Source organism: Scatophagus argus, chromosome 5 (assembly GCF_020382885.2).
Source record: "Scatophagus argus isolate fScaArg1 chromosome 5, fScaArg1.pri, whole genome shotgun sequence".
NCBI lineage: Eukaryota > Metazoa > Chordata > Actinopteri > Scatophagidae > Scatophagus > Scatophagus argus.
Window position 1 is genome coordinate 4,598,965 of NC_058497.1, and position 16,103 is coordinate 4,615,067.

General features: G+C 39.1%; 1 protein-coding gene across 3 annotated transcripts in view; it reads left to right on the top strand.

Moving 5' to 3' along the window:
• Positions 1 to 16,103, top strand: part of clcn2c (chloride channel 2c) — a 135,652-nt gene that overhangs the window by 77,187 nt on the left and 42,362 nt on the right. For all 3 annotated transcript variants that reach the window (XM_046388449.1, XM_046388451.1, XM_046388452.1), the window contains exons 10-13: positions 2,425 to 2,526; positions 3,742 to 3,826; positions 5,621 to 5,776; positions 15,831 to 15,900. In XM_046388449.1, the coding sequence (XP_046244405.1) occupies positions 2,425 to 2,526; positions 3,742 to 3,826; positions 5,621 to 5,776; positions 15,831 to 15,900 (413 nt within the window). The remainder of the gene's footprint in view (positions 1 to 2,424; positions 2,527 to 3,741; positions 3,827 to 5,620; positions 5,777 to 15,830; positions 15,901 to 16,103) is intronic.

A 16,103-nucleotide genomic window follows, 5' to 3' on the forward strand; every position in this document is an offset into this window, starting at 1 on the left:
CACATCCCCATGCGTAACTCTGCGTAGGCGCCCCAAGAGAAGAAAATCCCCCTCTTCTTATCTTTGTCACTGTTTGTTCTTCATCCTTTGGCATTATTTTTTTGTCCAGAGGTGTGAGCATCCACTGCTGCATGTGTGACTTGCACATACACTGCATTCAACACTGCCTCCAGAGCACTTAGCCCCAGTTTTACACTGTGCTGTAGTGTGTACATGATGTGCACTGACATATCTGTGTGTGTGTGTGTGTGTGAGAGAGGAGGAGATAGAGTGCATCCGTGTGGTTTCCATCTTCCCCTGCCAATAGCTGTCAAGCGGGGAAAGTCGGTCAGTATCTCAGTCAACTAGGCCAGAAAGAGTTTGTTCTGTGCAGCACGTAGCCAAGGGCATGACTTTGAAGAGTCACACATTATTCTACTGAGTGTTTACGCCTTCAGGCTTTAGGAGTGAGGATCACTGGGACACAATGAGGCTGAAATACAATGACTCCTGGACACAAAACATACTGTATAACTACATACCATACAGGGAACTGTTAGTGGGAATGCATTGTATGTCACTACACAAACATAAATAAGCTGGCCATAATTGGTTATTATCCACACCTTCACAACAGATGCATCGTACTATTTCGTGTTGTGGTTGCAACAAATGGTTTTTCAGGTTTGAAAAATGTCCGTGAGCTCTGTGGAGTTAACTTCTAAACAATCAAAGCTTTGTTTACATGTGCTGTTTTTCAGCATGTGTGTCCCCGAGGCCTGACAAACACCTTCCTTTCCTCATAAAACCATATCAAGTTCATTTTTTTTTAAATGTTTCAAAGCGTGAGCTGTTTACATCCATGTCTGCATCAGCAGTACTATGCCACCAGCTGTCAGTCAGAAGCATAGTGTGAAACCATCAGCAGGAATGTAAGTCTTGTCACCTCTGTGCTTTTTACAGGTACATGCTAGTAGAGTATGCGATACAGTACAAACAAAACACTGGAATACAGTATAGTGTTGCTATTGATTAAAAAAACAAAAAACTCCAGAACTTGAAGAATAAGGTTAACAGTATTATTATTTTTGTTGGCTGGTCAAGACCAAAACCAACAAAGCGTTGATCTGTCTCTCTGTCCCTCTGCCTTCTCGGTTCTGTCTGTGGCCCACTGGTTCCTACTGAGGATGAAAATTTTAACAAAACAGGTCTCGAATATATAATCAAATCTAAATGTATAAATGGTCCAGCTGTTTGACAAATATTTCGAAATGTTCATTGTTTCATTTTGTATGTAGCTCACCTTTTGGAGGTCCAGTTTCGAGGACTTAAGCAATAATAAAGCGTGGAATCTTTATAATACATTTGTTTTGTCCCAGTTGTTTTATGATTGGTAGCACTATTGATCTTTTAAATGAACTTATTAGTGTGACCCTGAATTAAAGTGTCAGCCACATGAAAAAAGGTAAACAAGAAAATGTGAGATGATGATATTTAAATAAATGAGAAATGGTTCATAAATTAAAATGAATGCTTTTCCAATTCGTGTGTGCATGTGTGTTTCTCAGCCCTTATATTCATCTGTTTTATTGCATTGGCTCAGCAACCTTTACCTGAAAATACCCCTTAACCCGGTGCCAGCCTATAATGATACCCTAACCCTCATTCTCATCTTAACCATTAAGCCAAATCCTGACCCTGAAAGAGAGAGGTCATTTGGTTCTTTGTATCTGGAACAGATACAAAGAACATATAAAAGCACACATGCAGTGTTTTCCTCCATTGCACAACGGGTCAAAACTCCCTCATCATCCTGTTCATTATTTATTCAGAGATATTTGGCACAGTTAATAATGCAGCAAGATAAATATATAAGCATTAGGATGTCTGCATAGCTGTCGGATTCTGTTCTCCTTCTCTCTACCTTTCTTTCTCTCTTACTCTTATAGAGAGGGCTCCCACTGAGCTTTTAAATGAATGCTTATGTAAACCTCTTTTTCTGCTCTGCCTCCCCCACACATCCCTCTCTCTCTCTCTTTCTTTTGGTTGTAATTCCCTGCTCGTATATTTTTCCATTCAGTTTCTCCCTCTGGTTGTCTCTCTGTCTGCCTTGCCTGTAACTATGGTATATCCTACCCACGTGTCCTCCAATGGGTTCTGTTATCTTTTCCTCCCTTCCTGTTTGATTTTTGTGCCTCAGTCCAGTGTGTGGATTGTATCTACTGTAAATATGACTCAACTGAACAAGATTTGCATCTATCAGCATACCTTAACCTCCAGGCAAGTCCAGACTCACAGTATTTTACTGTGGCCAGATGCACTGGGAACAACAATGGAGGTGTTCACCAAGAGAAAAATGTTATAAATGATGCTTTGTGTGTCTAGATACTTTTGTCTAAATAGTGTACCTCCAACTCACACTGATGTGTGTGTCTCTCTCTGCAGTATTGCCAGTGGATTTGGTGGGGCTTTGTTTGTCTACCTGAACAGACTGATTGTCCAGTTCATCAGGAAACAGAAGGCCATCAACAGATTCCTCATGAAGAAGTAAGCCAAAGCAGGGGTGGAAAGTAACTACAGTACATACATTTGCTCAAATTCTGTACATACAAACAGTCTGAGTAACTGAGGTATATTTCAGATGTACATGTACTTCAGTGTTATTTCTTTTCAAATAAAGATTCCTCATGCAACGCATAAGATACATGTATGGAATATGAATTATTATTGATTTAATTAACCAGCATTACTGCGTGTAGTTCTGATAAGCTCACACCATGCTTTTACTTAAGTACTTTTACTTTTGCTGTTTTAAGTACTTTTGCTCAGAGTACCTCTATACTTTAACTTAATTCAGTCCCACAGTAATTTTACTCAAAACTAACATCTAAATACTTGTCTAACACACCGTGATGTGACAGCCAATTATTGTGAGGTAATAAATGATTTCAGTGATCAGTTCCCTTCTATATGAGAGGATTGTTGGTGGAGTGGTGATTTGTGTAGCCATCTACGCTGAGAGCAGAGTCTACTGTAAACATTCTCTGAGATCATTTGTAGTGAATTTACTTATCGTAACAACTAGAGCTGAACTGATTAATAGAATGGTCGATTGAGGAAAAAATAATCAACAGCTATTTTGTCATAATTGTTTCACTCAAAAAAATGTTCTGCTTCCAGTGTCCCAAAAGATATACGTGTGTTTATTAAGTCTTGCATTTGTTGGCATTAAGGCGATCGCATACACCAGCCTACAGATTAAATGTACGTGTTCTGTCAACTGGTCATCGCTGCCCAATACAAACAATGCTACTCCACACAAATATAAGTTAAATTAATAAGAAACATGCACTTTCCATATGCTGCACATGTGATCACCTACAGGTAGTTTATGAGATTATTGAGGGTTTGATGATGAACACGCACTGACACACAGCATGACTTATGGTGTGACTATGACTCCACTGTTTTTTCTTTCGTCTGAAACCTTGCCGCAGTGACATTAATAATGACAGCATTAATGACTGGTGTGTTAACTCGCTTGTTTACACACTGTGAACAGTGTTAATGTCAATGCTGTAATTGATTTCATGTATTGATGTTAACTGAATCTGCAGTATTTTACGCTGTGATGGAGGAAAACGTGTCTTTGCCAACAAGCCCATTTAATTGTGCCTGATATTGATTGTTTTTGTTTTGTTTTTCTTATCTTACACCCTCTGTCTGTCCTCTCCCTTTTATTTGTCCTTCTTTTTCTCTCAGACGTCTGCTGTATCCTGCACTGGTCACTTTACTTGTTTCCACACTGACGTTTCCTCCTGGCTTTGGACAATTTATGGCTGGCAAGGTAGGCTCTGCACACCCACTCAACACATGTACATTAATTTTTCATACACACTGCACTGCAGCCATTAATGTTGGTGAAAGTATAAGGAAGCCCGTAACATTATGGACCTTCAACTGTCAACATAGTATCTGTTACATGTTCAGTCTGCAGCAACAAGATTTAACACATCAAGTCAACTTTTACTTACTTGAAAATTCACCTTCTGTGCTTGATTTTTATTTTTTTCATGACTTATTGTTTTGGTTGTGGTCTTTATGTCTCTGCACAGAGCAGCTGTGTAATGAACCAATTTAGATCATTATATTGTTTCATAGCAGCCTGATTAACGTTGATGTCTTTTTGTGTGATTTTTAAAGCTCACAGCACTGATTGTGTTTGTGTGTGTCCTCTATGTACACTGGAGACTTGTGTGAGCATACTGTCCTTTGCTCCAGGGATGACTCATGAGCGTTTGTGTGTGTGTGTGTGTGTGTGTGTGTGTGTGTGAGACTTCTCTCCAATTTCACCCCTTTCATCTCTCTAATTATCAGGATTAGAAATGGAAAGTTCTATGTATCCTCAAGCCCTAAACACACACACCCCTTTAAATAGCCATAGCTTCATTTCCTGGAGTCTTTCCTTAACCATAACCACCACTTGCCTAACTCTAATCTTAACCACTGACCCCCAAATCATCTGTTTTCCGAACAGGGATGCAGTCTTCATTAGTTAACTGGTCTTGAGTCTGAAACATGTCCCCAAAGGTAGCCTATATCAGATGCTCACACTCAGTTTGTTGCTTTTGGTACCTAATGAGAGGCTGAGTCAGGCTTCTGAAGCTCTAAATCTGCCTACACTGACCAGCTCCGCTTAGAGGCCTTCTCTGAGGAGCTCACTCAGTAGTTCTGTGTCTTAAATCCCTCTGTCTTGCTCACATGCTCCTCAGTCATCATTTCTTTGACATTATCAGCACCAGTGTCTTTGTACTATGCCACCTTTAAAACAGTGACAAGCAAATTTGTCGTCTTCCACTCCCCATCCGCTATCTTAGAGGTGCAGTGATCTTCCAATACTTTTACTTGTACTTTTGCATCTTGAGTCAGAAGGATTTGATGTGATTCCTAGATGGAGAGATAAAGGGGGTCTGTGTACATTTTGGAGGACTTAATTGAACAGACAGTATTTCTATATGAATGGCTAATGGCTCTCTCATGGCTGTTTTATGACAGTATTTTACTGTAGATTTGGCTCAGTTTTCACAACAGAGGTTTGGCTGGCAAAACGCTTTAGACAAAATGCCACCCAAAATGTTCATTCATCATTCATCTGTATGAATACTAAAGAATAAGCATAAGAATAAGAACAATAACAATAAATGTCTGTTTCATTGATTTACTTTACAAAGTTTGTTTTTATTTAAGAAACCAAACCTTACATTTCAGTCACATGTATGTTTAAGCTGTACAGTAGCAACAGTCACGGAAAGTAAATCAGTAAATTACTACTATAACAGGCAAATTTCTCTGCTCCTCACTTTACCTCTCATGTGACCTGTGGTGACCGGACAGTCATTACAGTATTCAGGATGATTTCAGAGAGTAAATAAACTGAAATTAAAAGTGAGGGGGACCATCCTCAGTGGAATTTCCACCATTGGCCAAAGCAATCAGAAAATGCAGCCAACAGAGTCAAAGTCAACTTTTGTGAATCAATTAATCAATTCAGTGCATCAAAATAAATTCTTGAGTAAAATAAAATGCAACAGGACAACCACATTTGTATATATTGATGGTGTTATTTCCTGTGGCCCTTCAGCTGACCCAGAAGGAGTCTCTTGTGACTTTACTGGACAACCGGACGTGGGCCAAACAGGGCATCGCTGAGGAGTTTGACTACATCGGACACTCTCAAGCCTGGAAACACCCACAGGTCAACGTCTTCGTCACCCTGGTTCTCTTCATTGTCATGAAGGTAGGCGAGAAAATCGACACAAAGATGATGGGATTTTAATAAATAACTGAAGTAAATGCATACAAAACACTGTGACAGCTCTCACTGTGATAAGCAGTTGATCACCCAGCCCTGTAGTCACTTTTATTTTTCATGTTCCTCATCATCTGTTTTCCCTGTGGTAACATTCTCTCTTTATTTTCACCTCTATACATTGTATCACAATGTTTCCTTCACTCCATTTCTTTCTGTGGCGTCCACTCATACTTTATACTGCTGATAGCTACAGCTGCATTGAAGACAGTGGAAGGTCGTGAGGAGAGAGTGAACTGTACATGAGCACATTATAAATGAGAGGTTTCTGACCTTTTTATTCAATACTGGTCCTGAGCTAATGGGGAAGTATTGGACCCGAGCCCATCTCCTCTTATCACTGGAAAAGAACAAAGGGAGACCATGTAAAAAAAAAAAGTGGCCTATCTCCCGCTCACTGTGTTGGTAGAAAAGGCCATTTAAAGTTTCAGTGCACTTTGATGCTGAGTGAAAGAACTGATGGGATTCATGTGCAAAGAATAGCAACAGAGCATGTGTTCATATCTCAGTGTTGCTGCCTAGACCATACCTATGGGCTAAACCTGTCTTGTTTGAAAATAAAAGTTAAATGAAAAGCCTTGGAACAGAATCCAGCATACAGACGGTATGGATTTATGAAGACACTGAACACTGAACACACACTTTGTTTGAATCTGAAGTGATCTCTCAGCAGCCTCTTTGTTTTTTTTATATCCTTCCTCCCTCTTTACTGATGATATAAAGTATTGTAACCAGGCCATTGCACTTCTGGTCTCAGTAGAACAAACAAGCTGTCCAGTTACTGTATATTAATTTTACTGTTATGAGAGGAAACTTCTCTCCACCCCTCCTCCTGCTTCCTTTTCAGTCTCGGTAAACTCTGAAAGAAAAGCAACCTCCTTTGTGTATGTGTGAGTGTGCGTGCGTGCATGCATGTGTGTGTGCAGGTGAGTATCTGGGCACTCAGGTGCATTTTGAAATCTAGTTTTTCTGCTATAGCTGTCAGTGCGCTTTTCATCAAAACATGTTTATTTGAGAAGCCTTTTGCCTAAATGATGGCACAAAGGTTTTTTTTCTTTTGTTGTCTACAGTTCTGGCAAATCCCAGTTCCACATCTGCTGTGATTTGGTGGCTATGTGCAAATTTTTATTCCATGAAGATATTAAGATTTAAACAGGAGAATATCACCTAGAAGACCTTGTGCACTTGTGGTTATTAATAAAATTGATTGTACCAATTCAACAGTGTTATATTACCTTTAGCTTTTGTGTGGAGGGTTTTGAAGTTTTACTGACTTTACAGCACTTCCCTGTTATCTGTCTGTTACATATCTGCTTTTGTGCTGCTTTTCAGCGTTTACCATTATCCCATAACTTCATATGCCCACCAAAAGTTACACATTCTCACTTTAAAGCTGCATAGATTTGTTCTGTTTTTATTTTGCGATTTTAGCTTTAATGGAATAAGTTTTTATTTGACGGAAAATGAAACAATCCCAGGAAAAACTGGTATGTGTATTTCTGTCTTTGTTTCGTTCTGGCAGTGTGGTTTTTTAATCTACCTCTAGGTGTCACCAACATCAGATACAATCAAATCCTACCCAGTAGCTCTGTAGTTAGACTGGAAAAACCTAAGTGGATGGATAAAGACGTAATAAAGGTCTTCTTTTGTTGCCAATAATAGTTGCAATGGTTTGATGAAGTAGATTAACTTGTTGACTGCACAAAGTTGAGCCAAGGTACTGCCAAGCAACCTGCATTTCAAAATGTTGGCAAAAACATAGAGTGAAGTGCATATCAACACTGTTCAGAAGCTCGTGTGTCACAATTATTATTATATAAGCACAGAAGTGATGGAGTGACAATGGATACTGCAGTAATGGCAGAAATTGACTCTTTTCAAAAAAATGACATCTTAAACCATTTTTATGACTTTACAAAGTCAGCTTCACGTAATCAGCTTTTCTTGTTTAACTGTAGCAGTCACTTCTCTCATCCCTCTGTACTTGTTTCAGCCCCATGCTCCTGCCCTTTAGTGAAATGTTCTGTTGGCTCTCAGTGTCATTCCTCTCAGTGTGACGACCTCTGTGTGTGTGTGGATGTCTGTGTCTTCTGTGCATGTACTGAGTTACCAAAGACAGATGCAGTTTTTGCCATATGTGACAGGGTGAGATGTGTCCACCATAAGGACAAAAACACACACCTGCAACTTTAATCACCCACCTGCACAAATCTCATCAAACTGCTCTCAACATCTATCTGTGGGCATGCACTGACTCACTCTCTCTTTTACACACACACACTCACAGCATTCAAAGTAAGGCTGTAATGACTCTGTTTAATTACAGCCTTTGGTTTTCCTGGATTCAGCCTGGTGATTTTCAAAGGGGAGATTGCTCTCTCTCCCTCTCCTTCTTGATAATGAATAGTTCTTTTATTCAGCATGGCAGCCATCTTGTCTTGTTGCTCTGTTTTATGCTGAAACTTCTGGAAGACTCTCATTCCAGTTGCTAAACTTGCCAGTAAAGGTGCATGGAAAGTGTCTACTGTCAGGAAGACCATGTTGTCATGTCAGCAAATGAAGCCCGTGTGACTGCTTTAATTATATGTGTTCTAGTACAGAATGTGGACTCAGTGAGAAGGCTGAAATGTAGCTCTTTGTGAAGGTTGCTGCACCTGTTGTGAAGAAGAGTGTTAGCTGAAGTGCCACTGAGAAAGTTTTTATGTGTTTGTAACTTTTTAGCACACCTGGAGACACACAAATACATGCACACGCACAAACCTGCAAACTAATTTGGCATTCTTTGTAGCTAAATGCTATTTTTAGTGCTGTGCAAATATGCACATCAACAGCTCTAGGTGAGGAATGTGTTTATTAATACAGGTAGGTGTGTGTGTGTGTGTGTGTGTGTGTGTGTGTATCCTGCAGCCTGAGTGAGTCTTCTGTTATCTGTTTGCATGCGTCAAAGTGACAGAGAGCTAGCAGGACTGTAATTGGAGTGGGAGTAGAAGGAGTGCCCCTAATGGTCCCCTGAGGGCCTCAGGCAATAGACTGTTCTCTGAATGTGACACAAGCAGAAGCACAGAGGTGCTCCCAGATGACTGACAAATTAAATAGAGTATAAATGTCCTGGACATTGCGTCATAACTAATATCCTTGACCTGAGTATCCTTCTAGCTCACTTATGTTCTTCTGTTTTTGTTCTCTCTCTTTTAGTTCTTTTTATCACCTTCCTCACAAGAAGTTTTAACTTTTTTTCTGAAATATTAACACCTGATAAACAAACGTAAATCAAGATGAGTTTGTGTCACTTGACACATGGAGCATGGGGCTGTGTTCAAATATGGGGCTCTTCATTTGAAAGAAAGATTTTGGTATCACATCTACTGTTCGGAAGCCAGTCCTGGATGGGACTGTTGGAACAAATTTTGGAACCAACAGTAGTTTAGTCAGTTATAGATGATAGAAATGTGAAACCTGCTTTTGTCTGACTTTGGCTGAAATCAAGGACCTGCTTTTTCAAAAATGACTATGAATTATCAATCTGTAATTGGAAATCTGCATCCATTGTCACTGTACTTCAGTTGCGTGTACCATGTAAGAACAAGGAGTTTGACAGGTGTTGCAACAGTAATAAAGTGAGCAGGAATTAGGAAATGGTCAATTAAAAAATACATTTGAGGTTATTATTAAATAATACTTTTATCAAATATTATTCTTTGTCTTCCAGCCTAGGCCCAATATTCCTCACTCAGAGGTGAGAAAAGTTCAATTGAACAAATGAGGAAAATGTTCATGCATACTTGAAAAATCAGATGAAATTCAAGTTAAGGATTTCCCATAGGTAATCAGTCTAATATTGATCAATTATTTGATAAATTTGCAATTAATCTAAAAGCACCATATGTATTGGTTATCTGTTTGCTTTAATGAAAGGCACTGCGCCTCTGAACTAAACTTGCATTATTGGATCTGCCACTTTGTTTCAGCCCTAAGTGTTAGAGGAGGAGTAGGTGATGCAGTTCAGTAGTTCAGCAGCTCATGTCTTAACGTATTAAAAATATAATCTCAGGCACACAGCTCTGCAGAAATTGCACTGATAGATACATTTTCGCCTGCATTTTTCGCCCCCATGGATGTTTTTTCTGCTTTCATGGGAGACAGTCCTCTCTCCATGGGGTGCTCAGCTCCCACTGGCTCCCATGTACTTCAGACCATGACTCGTCCAAAAGCAGGCGCACAATTTTTTATTTTTTATTTTTACTTTTCACTTCTCTGGTTAAGCTCTTCATTGTTAAAGGAAAACCAACTTTGCAATAGGAGACTCCAAATTGTTGCTCGCTTGAAAAACATCAGTCATTATAAGTGTTAGAATATGGAGAACTATCCCCTGCCCAGAAGCCGAGGGAAAGCTACCTCACTGAGCAGACCATTAAAAACGAATTTGCGTATTTGAATGGGATCACACCCTACCCGAGCCTCGGCAGCGCACCATTGATTTTCTCAGCTGTCAAACCAGACTGGGGCCCTAGCTGCAGGAGAAACTCAAGGCAGATTTGAGTCATAGTATCCAGTAGTTTTTATGTAATTCAAAGGTCCTGACCAATTTGTGAGGAAATAAAAAATGAGTCTACGTTCTCTGCTGATTTGTCTGTTGCAATGACCTCAAGCTTTCCACCTAAACACTGGCAATCATTTGCTTAAAAGATGTTTATAGTCCTCAGCGTTATGAACAAAGATCAAAGATTCCTCCAGAAATTAGCACATTTTACTGGCAGCAACTTTATTCTTAATAACTAAGAAACAATGCCAGCATTATAAGTATCCTTTGTGACTATTGTGAAGACAGTAAAATAAAGTACCTGTACAAAACCAATTGTGGCTCACACTTCATTCAGAATGTTTTCTAATAAAATTCGTGGGAGATTTAGATTTCCTGTTACATGAGTCAGAGCTTGGGCCCAAGTTACGTTTGAATCCAACTAGAATAATAAAAAGGGACGCAGACATATTACTCATATTGTCTACTCAGACATTTATTGTCTGAATTTAATATAGTTTTTTTTCTAAAATAGTTTTGCCCCAAAGTAGCTCCATGACTTATAAGTCTCGTTAAAGCTACTGTCAAAATTCATGTGTTTCATTAAGTAATTTTTAATTGGATTTAAATGTAGAAGGTTTTCATGTAAGAGGTTTTCTTCTTCAGGTCTTTCACTTTTTTAAGGGCTTCCAGGGTTTTAAACCAATAACCCTATCAAGTCTTGGCCTGCTTTTCTTGCCTTTAGGCTTCTGCTACCTCTGACGGTTTATAGATGTCAGTTTGAGGTCGGAGATCCTCATAAATTTTGATGGTTGTGCACTACATCAGTGGGATATACACTTAGTAGATTGCATTAGATTAGAGTAGATGAAACATTAATGATTCCTCTGGGGGAAAGTGAGTCATTGCTGCTGCAAAGAAAAGGATATAACCATAGCTAGAAGGACATAAATAGTAGTAAAGCAAATAAAGGGTATATAGAAGGATATCCGGAAATGCTAATATGTCTTGTGAAAACAATTGATTATCAATTATACTGTCACACTATGTCAGTTTGAAAACTGTTCATACTTAAAAGCTACCCAGATGATTTAATCCCTTTATGGCAAATGTGCTGCAGACTCTGGCCCTGAGGACTTGTAAACTCTTAGCAGGACAGGACAGGGCTATAACCTGGTAAACACACACACATCATTGAGTTAGACATCAGATCATGATGATTCTGTCAGGCACATTTAGATAAAGTGAGCTCTTGACCGTGATGTTATAGAGAAATGGTCAAGCTGTTGAGCTGTCTCTCTGGGCTCCAGTATGACACAGTCAGTAGAAACCATGTATTATCAGGATGTACAGGAGTACAATCAAAGATACAGTAACTCACTTTCCATTTTTATGACAATCACAATATCATTTCTAAAAGTGACTAAAATTGCACATTTGAATGCCCTTATATTGCATAAAATTGTGGTGGAAAGGTTCTTTGAAGCAGATGTGGTTGCAAAGTCCAATGTTGAAATCAGTGTAGCTTTATCACAAAGGTCATCAAGGCTCCAGATGCAGAATATTAGTATTCCAAGAAGTCTCCACAGAAATGTCATGTACTGCATGTTGTTTCGTGTATACATATGATGCACAGCATGAACGTAGAGAATATACCATAATAGCTATAATGTTACCATTAGTTGTTCTCTTCTTTGAATCCAAATGTATTCATAATTGTTTTGTATCGAGCCCAGGCTAACTAACACAGTTCTTAAATGAGCTTATCTCTATCTCTTTGGTTGATTTGTGTAGTGTTGCCCCCCCCCCCAATTAATTGGCTTCAGTATATATATTGTGAAACATATATATAATTTCTAAGATCTATTAAAATCTACAATTTTAGTGACCTGCATTTCAACCGTAAAAACATCTTGGACTGGATGCCTTGACAATACAAAAACCATGTTAAGTAAGTTTTATAAGTAAGTAAATAATAATTATTATTATTATTATATCAGTGTATAAATGAGTTCCACCTTAACCAGCTGCTCACATGTTACTGTATAGATATTAACTGTCCAGTATCATAGTAGCTACAGTGTGTATTAATGTAACATCTTGAAAGAGGCCTCTACATAATGAGTAATTCTTTTTAGAATAATCAGTCTTCACTGAAAAGTAAAATGTTCAATCAGATCTAATGATGTATTTCAACTACAAAGTAGTTATTACCACTGAGTACTTTCTCTAACACAGAGCACTGCAACGCTCGAAGCAGCAAATTACATATAAAACCCACACAGCCAGAGGCGATCATGTTTCTGCGGCTATTAGTCCATCTCCTTGGCAACCCCGAGCCACCTGGAGGTGGACTCATGGGTAACTGTAACCGAACAGACACTCATCATAAAAGTGTGTTTGCCATGGTTACAGCTCCTGTTCTGTGAGGATGGAGAGGAAACTGCAGCTTCCTGTCACACTCACCTGTGTGCAAGTGTGTGTGCGACCTTGTTAGTATGGGCAAACAGGCATCTGGTTCAGATTACACTGTCATCCACATATAGTGGCTCTCCTGGAGATGTGTCTCCCTTGTTCACTTAATGTTAGCTCTGGTAATACCAATTAAAATGCATTTCATTTGTGAAAACGTTTCCAAGCAGTTTCTGTAATGATCTCCATTCACCGGAAAAAACAATATATGGAAATGCTGTCTTTTTCAGCCACCAATAAAACTGCATCACAGCCAACATCTGGTGAGGAGTGAGACAGACACAGCTGGGTGTTTGGTTGAGTTTCCACCAGTTGACCGTCTTGTTTCTGTCATCACCAATGCTGTGTTTTGATAAAGCCAAACTCACAATTTCTGTGTTCTCAGTCATCTCGTCTTCATGTCCTCAACGTCCCACCATTTCTCAAAAACAGACTTACTTCTTTTTGGGGCTATGAACAGACAAACATGATACACATTTTTTTTAAATTCAGTATGATTTACATTTTCCAAGGACACCATTACATCTGATGTCCATCATTAATCAGTGACCATGAATCAACTTAGAACTAGACTTAGTTTTGTCAGCTCTTTTTAAATTTAGTGTGAGTGCTGAGTTTTTGTCACATTTAGTAAACCTCATGATGTTTTATTCACGTCTTATATCCATTTTCAAACGATTATTTGGCTGGCTTTCACAGTGACAAACTGACAAAAGCTTTTTTATCATTGTAAATGATTAAAAAATGGTCTGAATTCTTTCATTAAAATGGAATGCATTACTTTACATCCATGAGCAATAATTACTTTTCAGAGTGCAACTTCTTTTAAATACTTTTCTGGGGTTTTTTTCCTGCAATTACAAAATTCAGCATTAGTCACACGTGTGTCTTCATCCCTATCAAAATAATTTTGCACACAATTTATTACTTTTACTGGCTGTGATCACACATTGCTATCGTCTACTGTTGCGTTAAGACTTTAGTGAATAGCATGGCAGCTGGTTTATGGTCTGCTGTGGCTTTCATTGCTTACTGTACATTTACACCTGGATTAAACTGTTTTGTTTTCTGCTCAGTGTTTTTTTTTTTTTAAATGCGTGACTATCTATCCCACACATACACAGGCCAGTTCCAAGTTTATGGGCTCTGTAATAAAGTTAAGCCTATGTTGTGAGTTCCCAGATCCTTTAAACCTTTCAGCTCATATTAAGGTTTTACTGGCCATGGAGAAAGAATAAGAGAGCAGGAGATGGAAGAGGAAGACAAGTCTAAAGAATTATTCCCATAAGTGTCTCCTTGTCCCATGAGGCCTCTTTTCTGTATTCAGCTTGGTGTGTGTCTGTTACTCTCTGGCTGCTGGCTGCGTTCAGCTCTGATTCTCGTCACTGAGTTTGTGTCATGGTGTGTGCGTGGGTGTGTGTGAACACCTACGCACGTATGTGTGTAGAGCAGGGTGTGAAAACGGTGGTGGTGTAGGGTTACAGAAGGATATCCATTACTTTGCCATGGCAGCCAACCTTAATTACAGATAACTATAGACAGACAGAGCAGAGGGAGCAGAAAAAAAGTGAGAGAACGGGAGGCATGGAGAGAGACAGAACAATGAGTGTAATTAAAAACTCTATTTGGAAACCAAGAGAATTTTACAGCAAAGAAGTTTGTGTAATGGCTTGTACAATACACAAATTTTGATTTTGTGACTAAAGACAGTATGTAGCAGAAAAAAAAATAGTATACAGTGTGTGTGGGTGTGCTTGACTTTAACAATTTAGTTAGTCTGTGTAATCTGCATATTTGGACATTTTTGTGTGTTAAAGGAGTAGTTTTACGATAACATTTTACTTTGTTGCAGAGTTGAATGTGAAGATCAATAACTCTCATGTTTATACTTCTCACAGCCACTGCTAGGAGCTGGTTAGCTTAGCTTAGCATAAAGACTTGAATTAGTTAGCCCAGAGTCTCTTCTGAACATAAAAAAATTGAGCTGTTGACTAACTGCTCAGAAATAGTCCGGCACGCAACTCCCATAAAACCATAATGTCGTGTCTGTGCTTTGGTTTTCACTTCCAGCCGCATTCGTGAGTGATGCTTGGCGTACAGTGAGACACTGTTTCTCAGCCTGGCATCAGGTGATGCTTTTGAGGCAGATAGAGTATGAAGCAAATTTTGCCTCACATCAGTCCCATATTTGACAACTGGATTGTTTTTGGTCTGTTTATTTTCCTCATTGGAGTCCATAAACTTTAGGAAGTTCAAACATGTTTGATCTGTACTAACCGCAAAAATTTGCATAAATTCAAGTCAACTAAAAAGTCTTTGTGTGGACTAAATAAAGATTCAGGCTGTCTTTACATTTTGTGTAATGTCCAGTCACGTACTAGACACTGGTGTTGCCGGTGTTATCCGAGGATGTAATGATTGATTCTATATTTACTGTACAAGTAATCAATATCACATTGGCTGTGCAGAGCTTAAACTGGATTTTAATGAGACGTCTAATGAGGCCACACTAGTATGTATAAACCTTATTTTTTGATCATTATAGTTTTCATTTTGTCTTAAGTGTTTTTTTTTGTTTTTCTAAGACTTTCAAGACTCTCTGATAAAACTTAGGTCCACACACACACACACACACACACACACACCTGACATTAATGCTCACACATTGTCAGTGGTGACATTTCCCTTTTGTTTGTCTTTCCTAATTAGCAGTCTCTTCCGCTCGCCTGGCGCCGTGTCGGCCAATCGGCGGAGCCCGCTCATTACCCAGGGTTCATTTCAGGGTCTTTGTCAAATGAGGAGTGAAAGTGACAGTTCAATCTAACCTCAGCAATAAGCTCTGCATGACCGCCTCCTCACTGCTGGTAGAGGATTCAACTTGGCTATCATCTAGCGGCACACACGATGCTACTATGAAGCTAATTGAAATGCCACTCTGTTCTTTCTTTTTATGTCTTCTCTCTTTTTATGTCTCTCCTTTTTCTCTCTTAGTTCTGGATGTCTGCCCTGGCCACCACCATCCCTGTGCCCTGCGGGGCCTTCATGCCAGTGTTTGTCATTGGTAAGAAGAAACTGGCCCTGTGTGTGTTAGATCAATTGAGTCAGCTCTTGCTGAGTTGTATTAGATAATCAACAGTATTCTGGAGTCTGTCTGTCAAAGTCAAGCTATAGCAAGCAAGTTGTTGGCTTAGCTTAGTACTTAGACTGGAAATCAATGGAAAATAACTGACCTTGCTTTGTTTGAAGTTAACAGAATGTGCTAAC